At 39.9% G+C, this 27,686-nt stretch overlaps 1 protein-coding gene across 2 annotated transcripts; it reads right to left on the bottom strand.

Moving 5' to 3' along the window:
* Nucleotides 1-218: 218 nt before the first annotated feature.
* On the bottom strand, nt 219-27,686 carry LOC136886475 (retinol-binding protein pinta). Of its 2 annotated transcripts, XM_067159270.2 has the most exons (7): nt 27,631-27,681; nt 26,380-26,521; nt 24,644-24,803; nt 21,516-21,774; nt 10,327-10,437; nt 5,552-5,657; nt 219-521 (listed from the first exon to the last, which is right to left on the bottom strand). In XM_067159270.2, the coding sequence occupies exons 2-7, from the start codon at nt 26,519-26,521 to the stop codon at nt 370-372; spliced, it is 930 nt and encodes a 309-aa protein (XP_067015371.2). In that variant the 5' UTR covers nt 27,631-27,681; the 3' UTR covers nt 219-369. The 2 variants fall into 2 exon arrangements, with proteins under 2 accessions (XP_067015371.2, XP_068086825.1); XM_068230724.1 differs by lacking the exon at nt 10,327-10,437 and having other exon boundaries at nt 27,631-27,686.

The following is a 27,686-nucleotide window of genomic DNA, read 5'->3' as shown; positions in this document are numbered from 1 at the left end:
AAGACTTTGAACTAATAATTTTTGTGGCATAATTCGCGAGCGCGTTGATTAGTTAGCATATGTAATAAATTTCAGACTCCTGCGATTATTACAACCCGTGCTGTACACCGTCAGTTTAATTGTGGAAATCCGGTATCACCAAATCTAAGTAATCTCTTGACATTAACGTTAGGTGGATTGACTCACCCTTCAGAAGGGAATGAAATCATGTTAATATATTACTGGAGTCAAACATTTACTTTCTATTCTTGTACGATTGTTACAGAACATAGCTGAAACTCGGAGAAGTGACCAAAGGATCTCATACATCTACAGCTAATTCTATACTCAAATGAGGACATATTTCGTTAATTACATTTATGTACAGAGTTAATCGAAGGTCAACTGTCTGAAGGAACCTTCCAGCCCGAAAAGGTCCTCACTGCTCTTGGGTTTACCAGGCCTCTTCTTCTCGTTTGAACAGTACTTGGAGTCCTCCAAGAAATAGTCACGGTAGCTCTCAATCTTCTTCTTCCATTCAGCTAGTAACCAATAAAAAAGAGAAGGTGAAATTAATCGACTACATCTGAATACACTTACAGGGGGCTAGAACTAAAAAATAAGTAACTTTCCTATTTTTATCTACATTCCTAGGAAATAAATCAGAATTTTCTGACTAAATTGTTGTACTGTATAATTTGATGAACTGTTTTCCGGACTAGAAATTGTGAGAAAACACATTCCAATAACTCCTCATTGCATAGCATGCAATCTGGAGGTCCTCGGAAGAACAGTTGTGTTTATGGCATTGCAAAATATCCTACGTAATTTACCTTAAGGTATGCGCGAAGAGATACCGTCGAACAGCTGATGTAGTTCCAAGGCCCCATCTGCTAGGTACAGTGTAGCAGCTGGTATCATCGTTACTAGCGCTAAAGCGGGAGATTCGCCAGGCTCAAACAGTACCATATTAGCGTACTGTTAAGACGGTGGCATGGAGTAACTACGACAAACATTCTGTAGTTGTTCAGGGATACCTTCTTAGTGTATTGATAAGCCGACCGGACAAAAGACTAGTCACCCTAGTGTGCACACAAACTTGGATGGTTAAGCCTGTACAGCGAACGCAGCCCGCGGAGTCGGTAGATGCAGAGTGGTTTTCGGCCCTTGGGTTTCGTCCCTTAGGAGGCCACGACTTGTCCGTGTCCAACAGCTCTGTACTCCGACCGGCCAACCGAACAGAGGAAAGTTGACCACGGCTCTACCGTGGCTCTACGCCTCTGCATTCGGGAGACGGGACAGGGGCACAGGGCTGGACTTCATGGCTGGCCTCACCCGTCGGCTGCCTGAGAATGGTTCTCCGTAGTTTTCCATTCTCCTGCACTAAGGCGAATGCCGGGACAGTTCGTAGTGTAGGCCACGGCCACCCACCCCATCACCTTCTCCTCACGTCTCCTTCAGTGTAACAAACCTCCTGGCCTGAGGGAGGGCGTAACCGTCTAAGAGGCCGGCTCCCCCTTCAGGGGAGGAATGAAAATGTTTAGTAGTAGAAGTAGTAGCATCCCGCGCCCAACTTTGCGCGCATTGCCTCTACGTGAGCATAAGTCAGTAGCGATCAGTGTGACATTGATGTTTCAAGCGGACAGAGTGCCTCAACATGGATAGATCTAAAGATGCGACAGAGTGGCAAAAATTGGCAATCGTGTTTGGCCATGCCCATGGCCATTCGGTACGTGAAGTTGCCGGATTTGTTGGTATTTCACAGGGGACTGTTCAACGTGTCTACAAAGTGTCTACGAACACGATGTCAGAACTGAGGTCGGAAAAAGATCCTGACTGAGTGGGATCGGAGACGTATTTCACGGCTTTGAATTAAAATCGCTTCCAAACCCGACAGGAATTGCTGCAGTCAGTGAATGAATGTCTGTCCCAACCTGTTAGCGAGAGAACACTGCAACCAGAAGTGCATGTAGTGAATATTTGGAGTCGGTTACCTTGCAAGATGCCGTTGGTCACACAGGCACATAATGTTGCGCTTCTTCAATGAGATAAAAATCATCGAATGTGGGGAGTAGCTGACTGGCGGAACGTAATGTGGTCGGAAGAATCACTATTCCGTCTGTATTCCAATGACGGACGGTGTATTTCGCATCACGCATTGGGACTGCTCAGTGAGGTGACCTCTAACCCGAACCACCATGTTTATTTAAACATTCTGGATGATCAGGTGTTAGGCAACATGTACATGATGAGTATACTATTGATACACCGACCTTTAAAGATGATAACAACAAAATTCGCCGTCTGAACGCATGGGTGACTGGTTTTATGAACACTCCCCCACAATATTACAACTCGATTGGCCTGCAAAATCACCTGACTTGAACCTCATTGAAAATCTGTTGGACATGTTGGAACAGCGGGTAAAAAGCCGACGTCAGCTTCCGCGTAATTTGATGGAATTGCGCGATCAAATCCTGAGCGTGTGGCTTAATCTGGATACGACGTATCTGTACAACCTTGTACACTCAAGTCCGGAGGTGGAGTTACACGGTAATAAGTTGATGCTTGTAATTATTTTTCCAGAGGTGACAATTTTTTTTGTCCCATGAGGTAATAAGGGACAGGCTCCCGGTCCTGAGCAACATCATGCCTCCTGCCCTACGCGGCAAAGTTTCCCTGATTCGAGACTATTACAAAGATCCTTAGTAACTCGGTGTCTCTTCCTATTCATTGTGATTAGGAACTTTTTAACATCTAGACATCCACCTATCAAATATGCTAGGACTCTCACAGGTGTTTCGAGACGAATGTTCAATGGCCAACTACTTGGAGCACCAACAACACCCTTGAAGTCTGGAGTGATTTAATTGAAAACAGTCCTGCCTCTGGGTTTAACCTGCTACGTCGATTACCCTCAGCAGGATTCGGACTAAACAAGGAATCTGTGGAGAATCACTCTTTAAACGTGGTAAAATGATTTCTCCCACATGCAACTGCGGTACTCCCTCACAGTCAGTTCACCACATTGTGACAGAAGAGGACATAAGGAAAATCGATCCTATTTCCTGATGACGATACCGCAGTCATGGAATGCATAGGAAATTTAGATTTCAAATTATAAGCATGCCTTGTCCTGTGCCTCTGTAACTTTGTGCATAATAATGTATATGCATGTATTAATGTTGCATGCTTTTGCTTAAGTATCACGATAAATAAATACATAAGTAAATACATTGCTGTCATGCAAGTGTTGTTCAATCCTAACGGGGACGAGTTCTTTTATAAATCTGAGTTTGTTTTCGTAAGTTTTAATCTCGAAAACATTTCTTAGCGGACAAGGGGCCCTCAAGCTATGGAAAACGGAAAATTTAGCAATTTCTTCAATTGTGCCGAAAGTTGAAAGGATAAAGGGTCCGGTAAGGTTTTAAATTGTGAGTCCTGGATAGCTGTATCATACTAAAAAAATCTTGAAAAATAGTCTAAAATCGATTGTCTCCCTACTCGTTTTCTTCTTCTTCTTTTCCTACTTTGTGTTTCTTGGTTTATTACCCTCAGGCGTTGTTTGATTTCTTGAAAAATGTTAACACCGATTGTAGTAATAAGGGCATAAGTGAAATTCTGCATTGACTTATATCAGCGCTTGTAGGTGGTAGAAGAAAACAAACCGCTAATCTAATCAACCGGATAACGATGAGAAAAAAGGTTTGAAATTTTTAGGAATAAATAAAGAATATATTCTTATACTTTATTGTATTTATTCGTAGCTCATATTTCTAGGATGTTTTCAATATTGTGTTGCTTGCCTGAAAGGATTGAACTGTGGATTTTATTACAGTTAGCTTCAAGTTCCACTGACACACACAGGTTTTATGGCGACGATAGGATAGGAAATGGCTATGAGTGGGAAGAAAGCGGCCGTGGTCTTCTTAATTAAGGTACAGCTCCAGCATTTGACTGGTGTGAAAATGGGAAACCACGGAAAACCATCTTTAGAGCTGCCGACGGTGAGGTTGCAACCTCCTATCTCCCGAATGCATTCTCACAGCTGGACGATCTAACCGCTCTGCCAACACGCTCGTTATAAGACTCAGAACCTCGTGTTTATCAGCCCGTACTGCTCAGCAATGTAATGAAGATGGCCATTTAAATGAGAAAGGAAACCTGAAGTTCAAGGAGAGAAAAGGGTGTCGTGTCATGAAAGAAGTGAAGTCAAAGACCATCTTGACCTCGGCTACTCTATAACTCCGCGCCAGAAGGAAACGAAATATATTGGCCTACGAAAAAAATATCGCAGATAGCAGGAACATAAACTGGGTAGTGCACTCAGCAACATTGTTTACCTGACATCAGAGCATTGGAAGCGCACTACGAGGCTAAGAAATGTAAACAGTGAAGCGCACTACTAATAGTTGAGTACCTTCAATCAATACAAGTCACAATTGATCTTAAATTATTACAAAGGACTTGGAAAATTATCCAACATTTCTCTCGGTTAGCCAACGGCCGTAGCCGTGTTGAAACACCGGATCCCGTGAGATCTCCGAAGTTAAGCAACATTGGGCGTGGTCAGGAGTTGGATGGGTTGCCACGCTCTGTTAGTGGAGGTAAGGGAATGGAGGAACGGAAAGGAACTGGCCACCCTACCGTACATACACTCCGGCTCAGGAACACCTCTGCGGAGGTTCGGACTTGCCTTCGGGAAGAATACACCCTTACCTTACCTCTCTCGCTTAATTATTCCAATCCCTTACTCCTTCTTCGTATAAATGAATATTTGCCCCAATATGGCCTCTTGAATTCCAACCTTATCTTCATATTATAATATGTTTTTTTACTTTTAAAAGAAGCTTTCCTTCTAGAATAGTCGTCATGTAATATCATTCCGCAACATCTCTCCACTGATAGCTCGGAACATACCCCTTAGTCGAGCAGCTCGTATCCTTACTCTCAAGCCCAAAGTGTGCAACATCTTCAAAATACTACTATTTTCTCGTAAATCACCCAGAATACACTTTGACGCTCTTATTTGGATCTGTTTTAATTCTCCTATCACGTCATCCAGGTGTGCGGCTGAAGAACTTGGGAGAAATATATTTTTTAGTTAGAAAAGAACCCTAATCCTGAAGTCAATTGCTCGGTTCACAGAAAATTTAGATTTTTCCTTAACTTCGACTATATCTCATCGTGGGTACTAAAGAAAAACACACTAAGTCAAAAATCTAACAAATTAGCAAAAGGAGATGGGAAAGTTTACAGTCTCCTCCCCCCCAACATCTGTCCTTAGAATATATATTTTTGATTATGCAAGGACATTGCTACAGTATCTAGAATTGCGCTGTGTAGCTGAATGAAAATATCAAAAATTCACTTAATGATTTTTGCTTTTAAGCCCACCATATGTCTCACCAAATTTGAGATAAATCAGACGACAATTAATTAACAACGATACAAAATTCTATTTAAATTTCAATGCTGGAGAGGAAAAATATAAAGAGACAGATCAAGGAACAACATTTGCTCACTAGACAAAACCTTTCTATATCCTTCTTTATACAATATACTAACCCACCTGTCAGTTCTTCTACTGAAGGACCATCACCTCCGTAGTCTTTGGGAAGAACGCTCTTTGGAATGTGTTGGTATACGGACTCCATATTGTCCCCGTGAAAGTGGACCTGAAATAGAGGATTATTATTATTATTACTTTCGTTCAGTGAGAATTCAGTGTGTTTCAGGTACATACTGTACAGCTCAGTAAGTTTGGTGGCCTAAATAAGAACATTCCAGGAGCTGAGATCCAGAGTGAGTAAAAACCAGACGGAGGGGAGTGAGGTCTATGGACACCACATATTGTAAAACATATAAAGAATTCAAAAATTACAAAAATCAGCCAAAATATAATAAAACAAATAAAACTGGCATTTTCGACATAAATATGTCTTATCGCTTGGCATCATCTGAAATGAGCAGTGGAAAATACCTGACGCGATATCATCTATCAACCATGCAGGTTGTGATGTGAAGTATTGAAGGATGGCCATGACTGACAGACATATTATCCAAGAGGGGCGTTAGAGTTTAGAGGATCAATATGATCTTGCAGGCTGTGATGTGAAGTATTGATGGATGACAATGACTGAGAGACATATTATCGAAGAATAGCGTTAGAGTACAGGTGGTTGGCGTGAACTTGCAGGCTGTGATGTGAAGTATGGATCTATGATTGAGGGGAATATGAAATGCGCTTATATCAAAGAGCTCTCATCCCATCACACTCCAGAGTACTGATTATTTCATTCGTGGTAGTTTCACAGGCTCTGAGTCAGTTTGCCATTTTCGATGCACTGAATTCTCCACTTGTCCACTCCCAATTCCATATAGATGACTCTGAAAAACTATTCGTTAGATGCAAATAAATCAATCGTTATCAATTTGAGTTCCATTTTTGTAAAACGTATTTACGATTTGATGTTTCCAAAGAGAAATTTGCAATTGCTGTCTTCAGTTCACACCATGCATGTTTTCAATAAAGTTCATATCCGGATAATGTGTCGGCCATAACTTTTGCTGTATGCCATGTGTCTTAAGGAATTGACTGACCTGGCTGGCTTGATAGATGCGAGTCATCCACTAGTATTAAGCCCTCTCTCATAATGGTAGAAAATCGTGTAACATCTGGCTGGAGAATGCTTTCTATGTATATCCTGATATTTCTATAATTTCATCAACTTGGTGATGTCAGGGAGAAATTGTTTGTGCAGAATTTATAAGTAACCCTGTTTCTAAAGCATGATATAGTTTTCATGAGGTACATTTTTGGGCTTATGCCGTGTAATAAATTATAAAACACACTCAACGCGTTTCGAAAGGAACCTTGCCTCTCTTCGTCAGGAGACAAGAGAGAAATGAAACGACGCATAACAGGTTGCTAGGAAAAAGATGTAAAAGGAACTACTTACCTACCTTACATACATAACACGACGGATGGTATTGATAAAATCTTACGTAGGTACCATGTACGAACTGTTTCTGGAACATCAATTAAGATTAGACAACTCCTGCGATCAACTAAGGATAGTTTGCCTAAATTGCAACAACCTGGTATCTACTTGTGGCAAGGTTTATATTGGGCAGACTTCAAGAACGGTATGTACTCGCGACAAAGAACATACCAGATGTATCAGACTCAACAACCTGATAAATCAGCTGTTGTTGATCATGCCTTCACCTGGTCATGATGTCTTGTTCCAAGAAGTGGATATTCTTGCCCGTATAAAACAATATCGCCCAAGAATTACCAGGGAGGCGGTTAAAATACGTAAACACCCAGATAATTTCAACCGTGATACAGGCTACAACCTCAGTGAATCATGGCTACCTATTATCAGAACCATTAGAGAGTAATGCTTTACTGTTGCCATTCATTATCTCTGTCAACGCGTTTCGAAAGAAACCTTGCGTACCCTCTACATCTAAGGGCACCATTTTAAGTTCCTTGTTGCTTTCTCCTAACAACCTGTCATACGTCGTTTCATTTCTCTCTTGTGTCCTGACGAAGAAAGGCAAGGTTCCTTTCGAAACGCGTTGAGTGTGTTTTATCATTAATTACACGGCATAAGCCCAAAAATACACCTCATGAATAGTTACACGGGCCGTGAAAGTCTAAATGATAATATTATGATATAGTTTTATTCACATTTACGTCCATGACTGAGATTATGTGTCCACCAAGGTAAGTGAACCCGACATCATGAACATGTTTAATTTAGGCGACGTTTCTTCGATATTAACTTAATTACCTGCTTTACTGTAACTATGATTGTTACAATCGGACATATCACACGGTTTTTAAGATGGGAATTATTCGGAACCTTTCTCCTGTAATTGATTTTCAAACAGTCAATGTTCCATATTACAAACATGAATTCTGTCCCACGTATTAGTTATACCAATCAATACATCTTTACCTTGCAAAGAAAGGTTTAAGTCGGCTATAAATGTATGGTCAGCAACCGACGAATGCGTTCTTACATCGTCACAGCGACAGTGACAGAGAGTAGTGCGGGTCAGCCCTGGGCACATACAGGGCCTTAAGGGCTTCCTAGCACTCAAACGTTGAGTTGAAATGGCCTGGTCCAAGGTAACAGGTGATTCGGAGAAGTATATTTTTAGTCGAAACTCCCGATGTATCGGCAACCCTTCGGCTTTACATGTAGAGCGAGACGGCGGGGATAGGGATGGCTATTCGTTAAAGTTATGACCACTCCCGGTAGAGGATTAGTAAACGTTCCCGCTGCATATTGCTTGTTACTGAATCGAACAGTGGGGTTTAAAATACTCAGTTTTTATGCTTCAACACAACAAGGCATGTCGTAGGCATACTCAGCACCAAGAAATCCAACTTCCTGTGGGGCAAATTATCCCACTTTTGGAGAGCAGATTCGCTCAGTTGCTGAATGCTAGCAGGAAACTGGAATGTTCGGCAATTGTTCTCTTCAGTTCACAGCATGCATTTTTCAATAAAGTTCATATCCAGAGAATGTACCGGCCATGCCACTCGCTGTATGCCATGCGTCTCAAGTAAGTGACTCACCACTCTGTCTCAGTAGAAGCGAATGCAGAAAATCGTGTAACAACAGGTTCTAGAACGTTGTCTCTGTATACCAGACCAGTCATGTTACACCGGATAGGAATTAGAGGCTTACATCGACCCAGCATTATCCCACCCCAATAGAAGAAACCGCAGCACATACTTCGCAACTTTGGCCTGTCTGGAAGACCCTGAATAGAATAAGAACTGGAATGCCTAGAAAGAATGGACTTATACACAGAATTCCGACTGGGATGTAATTCAAGATCTTGAGCACCTATTTCACTGTCCAGAATGCCCTGTGGAAACCCAGCTTGAAGACTTCATTACAGTCAGTGATAAAGCTATAGTGGCTGACCTCTACTGGAGCGCCTTCAACATTTGAGGATACTTGGATACGATCATCTTCCTCTCCTTCTTCAAGTGCCGTCTCCTCTCAGAAGGTCGCCTACCATCACAGAGATTCTTGTTTTAGATGATGCAGCGCGAAACAATTCAATGGGGGAACAGTTAAACCAAGTTTCGAGATTATCGATCCAAGAGAGAGAAAAGAGAGGAAAAAGTACTTTAGATTAGTGATGGGATAATCGAATACAAAGTAATCGCTTACTTCCCGTTCGATTACTTTTCGATTATTCTTTCGAATGAATGAGACAATCGAATAGTGAATATTTTTCCATTCGATTATTTTTCGATTAATTTCTTATTATCCTTCCGAAACTGCATTAGAATCAATGGGGCAACCGAATAGTGAAATTTTCCATCCGATTATTTTTTTATGATTCATTCGGAACTGAATTCGAATGAATGAACCAATTGGATAGTGAATGCTTTCGAAATAATCGAATGAGAAGTGATGTCTTTACGACAGTCAATTTCCTCAATTATTTTTAACATTTGGAGAAGCGTTTGGAAAAAGGCGTATTTCTATTTATCATAAGAGTTAATATATTCGATTATTTCAATCGATTATCCATTCGAAATACTTAAACCGAAAAATTGATTCGTGACGCATCCGAATATTGTGTGCGATACAACTGAATGGTATTTGAAACTCATTCGATTATTTTATTCGATTAATCGGATAGAGATTATTCGAACATTGAAAGTATTCGATTATACCATCACCACAACTGAATGACATTTGAAACTCATTCGATTATTTTATTCGATTAATCGGATAGAGTTTATTTGAATATTGAAAGTGTTCGATTATGCCACCACTACAACTGAATGATATTTGAAACTCATTCGATTATTTTATTCGATTAATCGGATAGAGATTATTCATATATTGAAAGTATTCGATTATGTCATCACTACAAGTGAATGATACTTGAAACTCATTCGATTATTTTATTCGATTAATCGGATAGAGATTACTTAAATATTGAAAGCATTCGATTATGTCATCACTACAATTGAATGATATTTGAGACTCGTTCGAATATTTTGTTCGATTAATCGGATAGAGATTATTTGAATATTAAAAGTATTCGATTATCCCATCACTACCTTGGATGGATCACACACTACGAAGAAATTGTCTACTATAGAGGGTCATGGAGGAGAAAATATAGGAAGAGGAATAAAAAGGTTTGGAATGCTAAAGGATGTGAAGAAAAGAGGAAATCACCAACGAGTGAACAAGTATGCTCTGGACCAAGATAAATGGGGTTGATATAGTTATGTAAACAGATTTACAGAAGAAGTTAAGATTACAGACTGCGCTATTTGTTTAGAATTATACTTACCCTCCGTATGATCTTCTCCTTCACGAACTGAGAGGCGAAGAGAAAGAGTTTATCGAAGATAGGATGAACGTGGATATAATGCCAGCCCTTCACGCGAATAGGGTAGGCTTCCTGAAACAACAAAGAGCTGTAATATTCTTCTCTCCCAGTCACGAATGACCACCACCTTTATTCTAATCAAAACAATTATATGCAGTTAGTTCTGTTAGTAAAAAATACTGAGTTCTGAATCTCTGTAGCTTTGAGTGTACGTAAAGGATTAATTAGGGAGCACTAAATTAAGCTATGGCCGATTAATTTCACATTTCACTCATTTCATGTCACGGATTTATGCTAATAAGGGAACCGTTTGCGTGGGAGCAGATCAGTGGCCTATTTCCCAAACATGCGATTGATGTGCTACATTCCTTGTATATTCAACAAAAAATAAATATTCATTGCTCATATTTTCATAGAAGTTATTTATATAAAATACAAACGCACAGTTTTTGATACTCAGAGACGGAAGTAACAAGCGTGGATGGTTGCCAAACTACTCCAGAGATGGCAGCACGAGAATTGAACCCTTGTGTGTTGTTGATCTCTTCCCTGGGGTTGGAATGCGGAACGAACAGCCACATCCGTCAAGAGGGCGGTGCAAGCTGGAATCCTATAAGTTACCGCGGGTGGTCGGGATTTATTAGTTGTTTCGTAAAATACTGGAGTCCTTGCTTGTGCTATAAATGATGATATATGACAAATGTGTGTTGTAGTATTAACTTAGTTTCGTGTGCAAACAAGGAAAATGCGGGAATGATGCGATTTTGAAATGAGATCAGTAGGCATGGATGTAGGAGGCCAGGGTCACACGTTTCAACCGCGCAATCCGAATTGAATTATTCTAACCATTGTGTAATCGAACGATTATTAAGAGAAACATTTAGTATGCTTTCTCTTTTAAGGACAAAAGCAGAATTATAAATGAAGGACAACCGCGTCCAATTCTGAATGTAACTACACACCTTAAGTCGTGTGTTCGCCATTTCAACAGAAATATTTATGAAACGATCATTGAATTGGTGGATGTGAAATTTTAAATAAACTTTTCTCTTGGCCCTGCTTGTTGTTTTCTCTTGAAAAATGTGTTTGGAATGACGGTGTGTTTGCGTCATCCCCTAAACCAGAAGTCAGGAGTCGCCACTGGAGCAGATACATTTCAACGAAACTCGAATGAATAAAAAAATTAACGTATCCTAAAATTAGTGCTACTAAATTTTTGTCTGTCCGACTCGTTGTCTCAGAGAGACCCGGGTTCGATTGCCGGCCGGGTCGGGGACTTTAACCTTCATTGTTTCATTCCAATGGCTCGGGGGCTGGGTGTTTGTGCTGTCCTCAATATCCCTGCAACTCGTACACCACACATAACACTATCCTCCACCACAATAACACGCAGTTACCTACACATGGCAGATGCCGCCCACCCTTATCTGAGGGTCTGCCTTACAAGGGCTGCACCCGGCTAGAAACAGCCACACCAAATTTATTATTATTATTTATTATTGTTTTGTCCCAACACTTTCACTACCAGCTGCCCGAGCAGATTGGCGCTGGTGGACACCAGCCATTTTTAAAAAGCCACCTACATACTATGATCGCCTGACGAGATGTCGCGTGAATGCGCGGTAAGAGGTGCGAGGCAGACGCACAGCTCCCGCGCATGCTCCCTTCTCAAGTCTCACGACCTAACAAAAAAATATATAAACGGTATTGATAAGAAAGTTGAAACTTTAAGTTCACTTATACTTGGTCTCCTTGTTAAACATGCACCTAAACCTACGGCCAAAGTCTCCCGACCTCCTTCTCCATGGCTGACCGATGACACTAAACAAATGATGTCTCACCGTGTCGCGTTACACCGGCTCTACAGACGTACACACTCTTCCAGTGCGCTTGAACAGTATCGGACACTTCGGAATAGAATTAAATAATTCGAAATTAGAAATTTTCTTTTTACAATCACCTGGCTGGAAATTTAAATATGTCAAACACTTGGAAACAACTTCGTTCCATTGCAATTGGGAAAGCTTTGCCCCAGCCATGTAATTCAGACATCTCTCTGGAGAGATTGAATGCTCATTATTCTGAAATAAAAATTAAACCGGAAATACACACAGTATGACAGGCTATAAAATCTCTTCTGGACCAGCCACCACCAAATAGGCCATTCTTTGAATTTCGCGAAGTCACAAAGATTGACGTGAAACGCGAGCTATTATCAATCACATCATCTGCTGTAGGACCTGATGAAATACCCATACTCATAATACAACACATCTTTGACATTATTCTTCCCGCCATTATTCAAATATACAACACATGCCTCACAAGTGGCCTTTGTCCAAAAATGTGGAAAAATGCCATTATAAATCCTGTTCCCAGAACTTCCTCACCTGTACTTATAACAGATTATTGACCTGTTTGCATACTTTCATCTCTCTCCAAGCCTCTTGAACGCATAGTACACGCGCAATTAACCGACTATTTAAATAAATACAAACTACTTGACCCTTTAAAATCGGGTTTCAAAAAGGGACACAGTACGGCCACTGCCCTGCTGAAAGTTACAGACGACATGAGACGTGCTATGGACGAAAGGCAGGTGACGTTACTTACACTTCTTGATTTTAGCAGCGGTTTTGACACAGTAAATATAGACGTACTGGTTGCTAAGTTGAAATCGCTTCACCTTGGACAGACAGCTCTAGAATTATTTCTCTCATAACTCACGGAACTAAAACAACGCGTCATTCTTCAGAATAGGTCATCCGAATGGGTAATGAAATATTCAGGAGTACCACAAGGATCTGCACTTGGACCACTTCTCTTTGTTATCTATATTAACGGTATATTGACACGGCTAAGACACTGTAAATACCACTTGTATGCTGACAATCTACAGATCTATTATCATTCCAAAATTTCAGGCATCAATCAAGCAATAGGTTTATGAACTCTAACTTAAATAATATCTGTACATACGCTCATGAAAACTGTATTTTAATTAGTCAATCAAAATCTAAAGCTATTATTGTTGGGTAGACGAAACAAATCAGTGCATCAAAAAACAAAAACATTCCTCCACTAACTTTATCTGGTAAAATTATTCCGTACGAAAACTCGGTAAGAAATCTTGGTGTAATTACAAACGAGAATCTTAACTGGGGAGAGCACATTACAAATATCGTAGAAAAGTGTATGCGTCCCTCCACCCACTAAAATATCATCAAAATATTCTGCCACTAAACATGAGAATTAGGCTTATAAATACTCTTATCCTCCCTATATTTTCCTACTGTGACATAGTACTAATTGATGCCACGAGAGAACAACTAAACCGATTACAACGTGCTATGAACTCATGTATTAGATTTATCTTTTCCTTACGCTATTATGTTCATGTTACCCCTTATTATCGACAACTTTCCCTTCTAAAATTTGAACAATATAGAAACCTTCACGTGGCAGTATTAATCTTTCGAGTAATAAAAGAGAATATCCCATACTACTTATCTTCACAACTCAATTTCCTATCCTCTTTCCACCAGCATAACACACGCTCCGGCAGTACACTTGCTATCCCTCTCAGCAGGTCAGTAGCATTTAGCCGTTCCTTTGTTGCAAATGGAGCTAGAATATGGAATTCTCTCCCCCACAACATCAGAGCCATAAAATCCTTAAATTCCTTCAAGTTGTCTTGCCGTGAGCATCTCCTCGATGTGTGCCGCCAGATGGAATGAATCTGGTAGAGTGAATGTGTTAATGAAGTGTGGTTAAGTGTAAGAGAGGACCATGAGTCCTAAATTCGCCACTACAAATAAATGCAAATATAATAATAATAATAATAATAATAATAATAATAATAATAATAATAATAATAATAATAATAATAATAATAACAATAATAATAATAATAATAATAATAATAATAATAATAATATAAACATTCGTTCCTTCCCCGGTGACTCTTATGAACTGAGGTGCTGTCGTGAATTTGCAAAGTGGTAGAGCAAGTATGCCTTAGTTACACATACACTGTATAATGAACGTTTTGATAAGGAATTTTCATTGCTTCAGAGAGCTCGCATTGCCTGGCACGACTGATGTTTTTAGCTAAGAGTGTAGTATCTGTTACTCCTGCCGTACCTGCCAGCTACGTCTCGTCAAACGCAGATAGTAACAGCTGAGTTCTATATAAGAGCATATCAAAGACATCGTTATTGAGAGAAATATTTACAAAAGACATCATTTTCCTCACTGCTTTCATTTACACCCATACAAACGTCAAATATTGCAAAGGAGACTCAGGGTCATTGTTCCCTTCCACTTTTTCTGCGTTCATAATCACACTCACTTTCATTATCTGAAGCTATCATATCATCACCTGAATCGTTATTGTGCAAAATAGCACCCATTTCTTCACCAGAATCACTCTATTACTAAAAAATATACTCATGTTTGAAGGTTTATTTACCACACACCCACCGTCACTTTCTATATCACTCAGTTTGAGAAGCGCCTAAATTGGATCGAAAATCACGAGTAAAAGAGCACAAAGGGAGAGTCGTACAGTGTCAAGAAGACAGCACACTCCAATCATCTACCAGAAGAAAAGGAAACTTCTAGGTAGAACTTTTCTGGTCTCCAAAAACACAAGCATATCAGTGCGCAACACACTCAACGAACGCTAAATGATTTTATTCCCGTACGGGCCACAGAAGACAACGTGGTTAAACCTTCTGCTTCTTCTTGGCCGCAGGTCTGGTGGTCCCTGTACTCTTTTTGCTTGTGAGCAACAGTGGGAAGACTCCCTCTAGGATGGCCCGTCGGTACTGAGACCGGTTCTAATGGGATCTGCAGTTCATCGAGGTCTGATTTTATTGAGGTGATCCACTTGGTCCTGGAAGCCTTTTCCCTACTTTTCACTGTGAGGACTTTGCTGGTGAGCCCGCAGGGTTCCAGGCGGCTCCTATGCCCGTATAAATGTCAGTCGCCTTTTCCTCATACATGTGGCTATGTCCTCCTGATTTTCCTGATCCTGTAGATGCCATCCTCTTCTCTTATGGATCCTAGTATCCTCCTCAAGATCTTCCTCTCTTTAAGTTCTAGTTTCCTGAGTGGGCCCTTTCAATTCATCAAGAGGCACTCAGAAGCGTAGAGTACAGAGTGTCTTACTACTGAGTTGTAGTGTTTCTCTAGATTCTTTCACAAGAATTTTAGGCCCTCTCTATCTTTATGCATTTGGTGTCTATGACCAAAGTTTCGCTTTCGCTTGCTAAGATCCATTCTCCTAAGTACCTTCCTGCAGGTTATGGTGTTGTTTCCTTGTGGGATTGTAGAAGGAGCTTACTTTATATTAGTGATAGACTCCGTCTTTTATAGGTTAACCCTCAAGCCTGTTTTTGATGCAATATTGTAGAGGCTCTGTAGTTGGTGAGCAGCTTCCTCCATACTGTTGGCCAGTAGGGTGAGATCATCAGCAAAGGCTAGACAGGATATACTAATGGTATCTTTCTTGCATCCAAGCTTCAGTCCTGCTTCTAATAACAATGCGGCAGTCCATTCCCTGATCATCTTCTCTAGTACTAGTTGAAGAGGATGCAAGAGAGACCATCTCCCTGTCTGACTCCTATCCGGATGGGAAAGCTCTCCGAAAGCTCACCCTTGAACTTGACTTTGGATGTGGTATTCTTCAAGGAAGCTTGGAGCAGTCTGGTGGTCTTCTCATCTAGGCCTAGTTCCCGTAGGGTAGAGAAGAGGCTATGTCCGCCTATTGCGTCGAATGCCTTTTGGAATTCCATCAGACTGGCTACCCAGCGTCGTCGCCCTCGGCTCCTATATGTGAGGATGGTCTTGAGGTTCATAAATTATTATTATTATGATTATTATTATTATTATTATTCTCATTATTATTACTTTTTCCTTCTCCGTCAGGGTCTTCTAGGAACCACGTGACAATTTCAATGCTTTATCCTTTGTTGCTCCTTACTCTTCCTCCAATACTCTTCATCTGTTCACTGTGTCCCCTTTTCCTTTCCTAGGATCATTTTCAGTCTGTTTTCTTTCCCTCCCGACCTTGGAATCCTTCCATTTTTAATACTTTCTTTCTACAAATCTCTCTCTCTCTCTCTCTCTCTCTCTCTCTCTCTCTGTTGTTTCTTTCCAAATCTTTCTTGACTTCATGAATCCAGGTTGATGTTGACTTCTTTTTCCAACGATCTGTTTGGTTAACCTGTTGTAATCCATTCTATACGAAATATCCAAAAAATATCAATCGCATCTTCCGCATTTTGTCTGTTACGTTTTCTCTATTCCGGCATATATTTCTTCATTACTTCTTGATTTCCAGAGTTCTGTAGTTCTTAGTGATCAAATGTTTTCCGTATACATTTTTGTTTCCAGTACTTCTAATTTATTCAGATTGTAATTCATTACTAGACATTCAATCACGTATAGTCATTCCGGTTTGACTACTGTGTTGTAGTATTGTTATTTGAGGTTTTTAGATAAACACTTATGGTTGTAAATATTCCTAGTTACAGTATACCGTATACTCTTTCCATCTTGTGTATCCTTTCTTCTTTAGCGGATTTTTCCAAACCAATTTCTTGAGTTATTTCTCCTAAATATTTAATTACCTCACCTTCTTATTCATCCAATTTCTGTTATTAGAAATACTCTTTTTTTATTTGTCATGAATTTAGTTTTTCTTTCTTTCTTTCTTTATTTCTTTCTTTCTTTCTTTCTTTCTTTCTTTCTTTCTTTCTTTCTTAATCGGTTTACCCTCCAAGGTTTTTTTCCCTCGGACTCAGCGAGCGATCCCACCTCTACCGCCTCAAGGGCAGTGTCCTGGAGCGTGAGACATTGGGTAGGGGTATACAACTGGGGAGGAAGATCAGTACCTCGTCCAGGCAGCCGCACCCGCTATGTTGAACCGAGGCCTAATGGGGGGATGGGAAGATTGGAAGGGATAGACAAGGAAGATGGAAGGAAGCGACCGTGGCCTCAAGTTAGGTACTATCCCGGCATTTGCCTGGAGGAGAAGTGGGGAAACCACGGAAACCCACTCCCAGAATGGCTGAGGTGGGAATCGAACCCACCTCTACTCATTTGACCTCCCGAGGCTGAGTGGACCACTGATCTAGCCTTCGTACCACTTTTCAAATTTCGTGGCAGAGCCGGGAATCGAACACGGACCTCCGACGGTGGCAACTAAACACACTAACCACTACACCACAGAGGCAACAATTTGGTTTCTTTCTACAGAAATTCTTAAAACTGTTCTGTAGGCTATTTCTTCCAAGAGATTGACTTGTATTGCTGCATTTTACAGGTTTTGTGAAAGTATGCAAAAGTCATATGCAAATGCCAGACAGTTTATTTCAACATGTCTGTTCTTTCTTCCTACTGGTATTAGTGTTGAATTATTATTATTATTATTATTATTATTATTATTATTATTATTATTATTATTATTATTATTATTATTATTATTATTATTATTATTATTATTATTATTATTATTATCATTATAGACTGTTATGCCTTTCAGCGTTCAGTCTGCAAGCCTCTGAGAATTTACTAAACGTCGCCAAAATCCTCGATTTGCATTTAGTGTTGTGGCCACATTTAGTTCTGTACCTCTTATCTTTAAATCGATAGAAACCGGGTCAAAAACATCGTCGTCTTGGTCTACCTCTACTTCTCTTACACTCCATAACAGAGTCCATTATTCTCCTAGGTAACCTATCCTCCTCCATTCACCTCACATGACCCCACCACCGAAGCCGGTTTATGCGTACAGCTTCATCCATCGAGTTCATTCCTAAATTATCCTTTATCTCCTCATTCCGAGTACCCACCTGCCATTGTTCCCATCTGTTTGTACCAGCAATCATTCTTGCTACTTTCATGTCTGTTACTTCTAACTTATGAATAAGATATCCTGAGTCCACCCAGCTTTCGCTCCCGTAAAGCAAAGTTGGTCTGAAAACAGACCGATATAAAGATAGTTTCGTCTGGGAGCTGACTTCCTTCTTACATAATACTTTTGACCGCAACTGCGAGCTCACTGCATTAGCTTTTCTACACCTTGATTCAATCTCACTTACTATATTACCATCCTGGGAGAACACACACCCTAAATACTTGAAATTATCGACCTGTTCTAGCTTTGTATCACCAATCTGACATTCAATTCTGTTGAATTTCTTACCTACTGACATCAATTTAGTCTTCCAGAGGCTAATTTTCATACCATACTCATTGCACCTATTTTCAAGTTCCAAGATGTTAGACTGTAGGCTTTCGGTACAGTCTGCCATTAAGACGAAGTCGTTAGCATAGGCCAAACTGCATACTACATTTCCACCTAACTGAATCCCTCCCTGCCATTTTATACCTTTCAGCAGATGATCCATGTAAACTACGAACAGCAAAGGTGAAAGATTACAGCCTTGTCTAACCCCTGTAAGTACCCTGAACGAAGAACTCATTCTACCATCAATTCTCACTGAAGCCCAATTGTCAACATAAATGCCTTTGTTTGATTTTCATAATATACCTTTAATTCCATAGTCCCCAAGTATAGTGAACATCTTTTCCCTCGGCCCCCTGTCATACGCTTTCTCTAGATCTACGAAACATAAACACAACTGCCTATTCCTCTCGTAGCATTTTTCAATTACCTGGCGCATACTGAAAATCTGATCCTGACAGCCTCTCTGTGGTCTGAAACCACACTGGTTTTCATGCAACTTCCTCTCAACGACTGATCGCACCCTTCCTTCCAAGATGCCAGTGAATACTTTGCCTGGTATATTAATCAATGAGATACCTCGATAGTTGTTGCAATCCTTCCTGTTCCCTTGCTTATAGATAGGTGCAATTACTGCTTTTGTCCAATCTGAAGGTACCTTACCAACACTCCACGCTAATTTGACTACTCTATGAAGCCATTTCATCCCTGCCTTCCCACTATACTTCACCATTTCAGATCTAATTTCATCTATTCCTGCTGCTTTATGACAATGGAGTTTATTTACAATCCTTTCCACTTCCTCAAGCATAATTTCACCAACATCATTTTCCTCCTCCCCATGAGCTTGGTTGTTTGCAACACCACCAGTATGATTTCCTTTTACATTGAGAAGATGTTCAAAATATTCCCTCCATCTCTCCAGTGATTCCCTGGGATCTATTATGAGTTCACCTGAAGTGCTCAAAACACTGTTCATTTCCTTTTTCCCTCCCTTCCTAAGATTCTTTATTACTGTCCAGAAAGGTTTCCCTGCTGCTTGACCTAGCCTTTCCAGGTTATTACCAAAATCTTCCCATGACTTCTTTTTGGATTCAACAACTATTTGTTTCGCTCTGTTTCTTTCATCTACGTACAAATCCCTGTCTGCCTCAGCCCTTGTTTGGAGCAATTTCTGATAAGCCTTCTTTTTACGCTTACAGGCTGCTCTCACTTCATCATTCCACCAAGATGTTCGCTATTTCCCATCTTTACACACAGTTGTTCCTAGGCATGGCCTTGCTGTTTCTACTACAGCATCCCTGTATGCCACCCATTCACCTCCTATATCTTGAAACTGCTTACTGTCTACTGTTCGAAACTTCTCACTAATCATAACCATGTACTTCTGCCTAATTTCCTCGTCCTGGAGATTTTCTACCCTTATTCGTTTGCAGACAGGTTTCACTTTCTCTACCCTAGGCCTAGAGATACTTAGTTCACTACAGATCAGATAGTGGTCTGTATCATCGAACAATCCGCGAAAAACTCGTACATTCCTAACAGATTTCCTGAATTCAAAGTCTGTTAAGATATAGTCTGTTATGGATCTGGTACCCCTAGTCTCCTATGTGTAGCGGTGAATAGCCTTATGCTTGAATCGTAACAGATAAACCCAAACTAGCACAGAAGTCCAGCAAACGCTTCCCATTCCCATTAGCTTCCATATCTTCCCCACATTTACCAATCACCCTTTCGTATCCTTCAGTTCTATTTCCAGCTCTCGCATTGAAATCGCCCATTAGCACTATTCTCTCCTTGCTGTTGACCCTTACCACGATGCCACTCAATGCTTCATAAAACTTGTCAACTTCATCCTCATCTGTACCCTCACATAGCGAATACACTGAGAAAATTATCGACCTAATTCCTCCAACTGACAAATCTACCCACATCATTCGCTCATTTACGTGCCTAACAGAAACTATGTTGCGTGCAATGGTATTCCTGATAAAGAGCCCTACCCCAGACTCTGCCCTTCCCTTTCTAACACCCGTCAAGTACACTTTATAACCTCCTATCTCTTCCTCGTTATCTCCCCTTACCCGAATATCACTTACTCCTAGCACATCGAGATGCATCCTCTTTGCTGACTCAGCCAGGTCTACTTTCTTTCTTCCATAAGCCCCATTAATATTGATAGCTCCCCACCGAATTCCATTTCGTTCGCCAAGTTGTTTCCAAGGAGTCCCTCGCCTGTCAAATGGGAGTGGGACTCCATTACTCCCATAGGTCCGAGGCTTGCTTAAAGTGTTTTGAGCTCGGTAAATTCATGAAGCAGGATGCTACCCTACTTGCACATAGTCCAAGTGAGGATCTCTCCTCTAACGGGTTATGGACCACCGGTGAATTGTATAGTCCTAACCGCCTGAGCACAAGGAGGGCCACGACTCAGAATATGTCCGAGATGCCCACTCCCATTCCATAGCAACTGGTATCCCGACTCTCAGGACCACTTACTAGGCCACTCAGCCGTTGCCCATGGTTCACGAACTAGGACGTGACTACAGTAACCCACAAACATGAACCATTTATTATTATTATTATTATTATTATTATTATTATTATTATCATTATTATTATTATTATTATTTAGGAATGGTAAGTACAACCTACTGAAGTTGATCATGCACCGTGAAATTGATGGTGGTAGAGTTTGTGGTCGAATTAAACCCTTTTGTCTGAGGACTGAAATTGTTTTCGATCCACGCGACTCGAACCACAGTGTCAGACCATATAGACTAAACGCCTTCACGATAATGATCACCAGGCGGGCTTCCATTCAACTAACACCCTCCCTATGAAAGATTACAACCTTGTCTACAAGTTTCTGCAAATCACTTCTGCATTTACTCACGTAGAAGCAAGTCATGGTTTTCTTCATGATGGACGGAGTCATCTGCATCGCATGAGCGACAGTCGCTCCCTTCAAATCAGCGAGACCCACGTAGCCTTTCACCATTCCGACGTCGTCTTCAAGCATCATGATGTCCCACAAAAGGTAGTTTGCCTTCATCACCGTTTGGATGCTTATTTTATCAGGATCGGCGCCTCCTACTCGGTTAACTAGGACCCTGCGTCCCTGGTCGTCCAATCCAGGAAGTGGCACAATCAGACTGAAAACAAAAATGTTTAATTTTAAATTCCCAGAAGTGGAATTGTGGAATTACAAGCGTTTCTCCCCACTGTGACCTTGGCCTCATCACTTGAATAGACACACACCTCTGCGAGCTTCCTTTGAAACAGACCAAGAGAAAATGAAATGTCTCTGCATCAGAATAATCACCACGTAGTGGAGAAAAACGACTGAAACAAATCACTATGTTACTGTCCTAGCTTACTGTATAAATCTAACACATATATTATACCAAGCAAAGCAAAGTCATCTCCGTACAGGTCATGAAGGCCCTTGGAGGGGTGGAAGGTAAAGTCTTCCACTATTCGTAACCTCAACACTCGATGGGGTAGAGTCGTTAGTGCGGAGATTAAGGAGAGATCCTACTGAGTCTGGTCCAATCGAAATTGAGAGTTTTGACCTAAAAGTTCTCTGGGGCTCATGCCCATATAATTTCTTCTATCCCCACCTATTTTTAAATGTGCTGGTGAGATATTTAAAAGTCTCTTCGGAAAGCCACGGCCTATTCAGTAGTATGAGCAAGGGAGATTCTAAATCACTGGCGTCATCATTTTTGTACTGAGTCAGCACCCGAAGTCATTGACCCCGACCACGTGACCGTCATCTTGACACATGCGTAAATTCCAGCCCCACGTGGTTAAGATGGCAGCAGTGAGGTTAGGCACATTTATTTGTTTAAAATCCGCGCCAAACAACTGCACGTGGTTAGGACCTGTCAAGATGGCAGCTGGCATCTCGACAGTTGTTTAAATTCCGCACCCACGTGGTTAAGATGGCAGCAGTGAGGTTAGCCACGTTCACTTGTTTAAGGTTAGGACCTGTCAAGATGGCAGCAGTGAAGTTAGCGACGTTCTCTTCTCCAAAAAGTGACTTTAGGGTCCGTCAAGATGATGACAGCTGTCAAAAAACACGTGGCTTTGTTTACAAACAGTAGCACGTCGCCGTGACGTCACGGTCACGTGGACGAGGTCAATGATCTTGGGTGCTGTCTCAGCACAAAAAATGCTGATGCGAGTTATTTAGAATCCCCATTGCTCATACTAATCTCTTCTTCGAATAATACGTTCGGAATTTCACTATATCTCATATTTTCGCGTTTGAATTTCCGGAGATTTCTAATGTACTGGTATGTGTGGTCATCAGTGGACCGTTTTCGTAGTTATTTACAGAGACGAACATTGAAATAGTAAAATTAAACCGTTCCCCGTTATAGAAGACAAATCATTTCGAGCAGAAAATGCCCACCATACATGCCGTGTTTATCCGTTTGCGTTCGCTGATGAATATTTCAATGTTCAAAGTTCAGCTTGTGTTCAGCGTGTTCCTTTTACCAATAATTTTCAACTGGAACTAATTATTGAGGGGGTAATCGAACACAAAATAATCGCTTATTCGATTATTTCATTTTATTCGATTATTCATTCGAGTGGGTGAGGCAAACGAATAGTGGATATATTTTGTTCCATTCGATTATTTTTTCGATTATTCATTCGAAACTCCATTCGAATCAATGAGGCAATCGAATGGTGAATTTTTCCGTTCGATTATTCATTCGATTATCTCAATATTCGGATGGAGGTTAATCGATTATAAAAGTATTCGATTATTCCATCAGTAGAGCTAATACCTTAACAATCGTATGCGATGTGGCTTACCACAATGTTTAGTCCGAACTACTCTAAACATTCAAAAATCGATCATTACTGCTAGGGGTTAGTATTTTTATCTATAAGGGCTTCATAAGTGTAGAAGAATATTAAAAATGTTGTTGAGCAGAAGAAAAAGCAATAGGGAAAAAATATATGTTGCTCGGAATTTCTGATGCAGTACTATAATTTTGTACAAAATTAGGTTTTTCTCGAAACTTTATTTTTCAGTATTCAGTATGTTGTAAGTGAAAGGGTTTTTGCCTGATTGTCTTCAAATTTGCCATCGCTATACTATTATGTTGGTGTCCATTTTGAAAAATAATAACATCTGACCAATATATCTTGAGTCAAATATGAACGCTTGGGAATTTCTATAAAGAATGCAGAAGTGTGAAAGAAAAATTACTCTATTAGCATCATTAAGATGATTTTTTTCAAATAATAATACCCCTAGAATCACAAAAATGTTTCAAGTTAAAAACTCAAAAAATAGTGTGCAGGGGAATTTTCGGAATTATTCAATTATTTTAATGATGATGATGCTTGTTGTTTAAAGGAGCCTAACGGCTAGGTCGTCGGCCCCAAATTATTTTAATAAAATTTGTTATAAATCTGAAACTATGTTAACAACTGCTCCAAATTTTAGAATAATCTAATCTTTGGCAACATAAATGAACTTGCAAGACTTACAAAATTCAGCAGGGTCCCCACTTAATTTGGATTAAAGATGTACCGGTGAGGTGTAAAGAAGTACTTTACGAGGGATATTACTTTCCTATAAAGACGTATGCAGCAGAAACCTGGACAATGGCTCAGAGAGATGAGAATAGAGTGTAGGCAGCTGAAGTGAAAATCCTGAGGAGTGTGGTACAGAAGATAAGGGGGATGGATTGAGAAATCAAGACATAGGAAAAGATGTAAATGAGCAAAAATGAAATGAAAAACTGGAACAGAACAGATTGAAGAAAGACGACCAATACAAGCACTGGCAAGACAGATGACAGAGAAGAGAGGACGTGGACGACCAAGATCACGACGGATGGACTCTGTGAAGAACAGCATAGGACAACAGAACCTGGACTAGAACACAATGTTGGATGAGGAATTGTGGAGACACAGGACAACGTGGAGAGGAACCATACTTGCTCCCACACGGTGTCAACAAGAAAAGCGGAATTGATGATGAAGGAGATAACTTACCCTAACTTGAGCACCTCTTGCATTTCGGGATCCATAGGATCCCTCTTGGAGAAATACTCTGGAAGAGCCGTTCTCATCGTGTAGAACATGTCCAGCTTCTCTTTGGTTCGCTCGAGGCTGAACTTACAGCCGCGAAGGAAGGCGATGAGGAACTGATCATCTAGAACGTAGATACCATATCTCATAAGAAAAAAGAAGTTCAAAAATAGAAACAAAATGTTATGTGAAATATACCTTTCAGAGATCCAAATTATAAATATGTCTTTCAGTAAAATCTGTAGCGCAATGTTTCCCAGCAACCGTGAAGATTGTGATCTGAAGTATTGAATGGTGGCCATGACGTACAGGTCCATGACATGTGCAGCTTTCAAGGTACTGTTGCTAGGTAACATTGCGTCATACATTTTAAAAATTACGCAATGTCGTTACATAAATGTTCGGATAATCCCCAGCTCTATGACATGTTTATGTCAAAATATTCCGAATCGAAACTGATGAAGTCTGTTGCAGCTGGTGAAGCGTCTAGAAGTAGAAGTTCTATTGAAATTTGGCTCTACCATGTGGAAGATTTTATTTCCATTATAAGAGGGGGTCAAATCAGGTGTAATAGCAACAACAATTATAAAATGATAGGAAGGAGAAAGAAAGAACAAGAAAAATGAGGAAACTTCCTACCTGTGGAGTGAGTGTCATGATAATATTACGATGGGCGTTTCCTTGAAACTGAAAATGTCAGCTGTAGCTGACGTTTCGTCTGAAATTCCAACAAGTTGCAGTATATCACTGCTCTTCCGATGAAAAGCGTTTACTTCTATAGAGTGATACGTATAAAATGGGTTGCTTAAAAAATGGCATATAATTATTCATATTGCAAGGATTCTGGCGGTTTCCTGTTTCAAACGACATTGGAATTATGGGAGTTAAATTCTGTCAAGTTGTTGCTGTAGTCGGTACTTTAATTTTACAGACATTTTGGCCTACTAAGTCACCTAACCTCACGCCAAAAGGTTTTTTTCTTGTTTGGTTAAAGATTGAGTTTATCCTAATCGGCCAAGAACAATAGACTATTTGAAGAAGAATGTCACCGATATCTACAATATTGACCAAGAAGTATCGCAGCGAACTGCCAAAAACGTGAAACGGCGTGTACGAATGAGTGTACAGGGAGAAGGAGGTCACTTTTAGCATCCAAATTGACAGTAAAAATTGAAAATACAACTTTTCGCTGTATAAGCCAGTGACGTCACATTAATCGTTACCGTAGGCCTTGGTTGCCAAATGTGCTGGCTGTGGATTTGTACAAATAGAGTGTCTTGAAATAGAAAGTGTACCGTCTGTGATGTCACATTGGTCGTTACCGTAGGCCTTGGTCGCCTGTGGATTTGTATAAATAGAGTGTCTTGAAATAGAAAGTTACCCTCACTGATGTCATATTAGTAGTTACTGTAGGACTTCGTTTTATTTATTTATTTATTTATTTATTTATTTATTTATTTATTTATTTATTTATTTATTTATTTATTTATTTATTTATTTATTTACTTATTTATTTATTTATTTATTTATTTATTTATTTATTTATTTATTTATTTATTTATTTATTTATTTATTTATTTATTTATTTATTTATTTATTTATTTATTGAAAGGCATATTTATGATCAAAAGCTTTTAACAAAGGTAAAAGGTTATTTCTTTTAACTTTGTATATTCAAGGAAACAAATAATCCTTCAAACCTGTTCTTGTTTTGAGATGTGGTTGTTTCTTCAGCCATTCTTTGATGCTCTCTAAATCCCTTTCAACGCGGTTCGGGTCCTCACCAAGTTCTTTCTTGGCAATTTCCTGCAGCTCAGGAGAAAGTGGTCTGAGGTTCGGCATCTGAGAAGGCGAGACAATGAGTTTCAAATTATGGTATTATAGAGAAGAGTAAGATACCAGGAAATCTGATATTTTTCTCACTTTACCTCGAAATAATATCCAATTACAAAAATATTATTAATAGAGGTAGTGGGTTGGAATACAAACTCACTTACCTTGTGTCATCTAGCCAACGTTTCCGTAATGTAGCGAGAGTGATATCATTTCTAGGGGTTCTATAGTGCTATTTAACAACGTGCGTGTTCTGACAGTTCCCAGCATGGTAGTAAGGGATGGGAGTTGCTATGGCAACCAATACACGCCTCCCGTTTAAGCCAATCCCAGCGAGATAAGCTCTCTCCCTTTTCCTACCCTCTCTGTCTTAAAATTCCGTGAGAAGGCCGGTCCAAGTTCCATGTTGCCAATTGGTATACCGTAGCCAATGTGGCCGGGCTATATAACAGTGTCTACTTTAAATGATATCTGTATAGTGTGTTTTTGAAATCAGCTAAATATTTGTGGTGCTATTGGTTTTGTGTTAATAAGTGCTAATAATAACTGTATAATAATAACTGTATTTTAGTGCAGAGTAAATTTTGCGTAGGCCTGATATAATATTCATAAACTGTAATTTCAGATTTTTCTCGAAAATTGGTAATACAATTTTTCCAGGTCTAGTATTAAGTCAGCAAAATTGGAAAATGTTTTGAACAGTTAGTATTTGAATTGAAGTATAACAGGTGTTACCAGCACCCTTCGAAATTATGATAATGTTATTAGTTTTGATTCCTTGAAGTAATGATTGTACATTATTCTTATTCTTATTCTTCTACTTCTACTTCTGGGAATCGATTTTTGGAATTTTGGATAAAGCATGTGAAATTTTAGAAATTAAGAATCACGACCTGTGGTTAGAATATCTAGGGTTTTATTTTTGCTTCGGATTTCAGTAAAAAGATGTCCTATTACTAATGACTTGCAAGTTTAAAGACACTCTAAACGACAAGGTGAAAGATGAACTTTTACCTGTCACAACTCATGTTTCAATTATAGCTTACATCTTAAATTGTGCCGACGGTTATGGCAGGGTCCGAACGATTTCACTTCTTTATGTAATCTCCCATCCTTACCCGTATTTGAACCCAGAATGTTGAGCATGCCAGTCAAAGTGCCATTCTGCTGCTGA

Source organism: Anabrus simplex, chromosome X, assembly GCF_040414725.1.
Source record: "Anabrus simplex isolate iqAnaSimp1 chromosome X, ASM4041472v1, whole genome shotgun sequence".
Taxonomy (NCBI): domain Eukaryota; kingdom Metazoa; phylum Arthropoda; class Insecta; order Orthoptera; family Tettigoniidae; genus Anabrus; species Anabrus simplex.
Note: the sequence above shows the minus strand (reverse complement) of the source record. Positions and strands in the feature narration are given on the sequence as shown.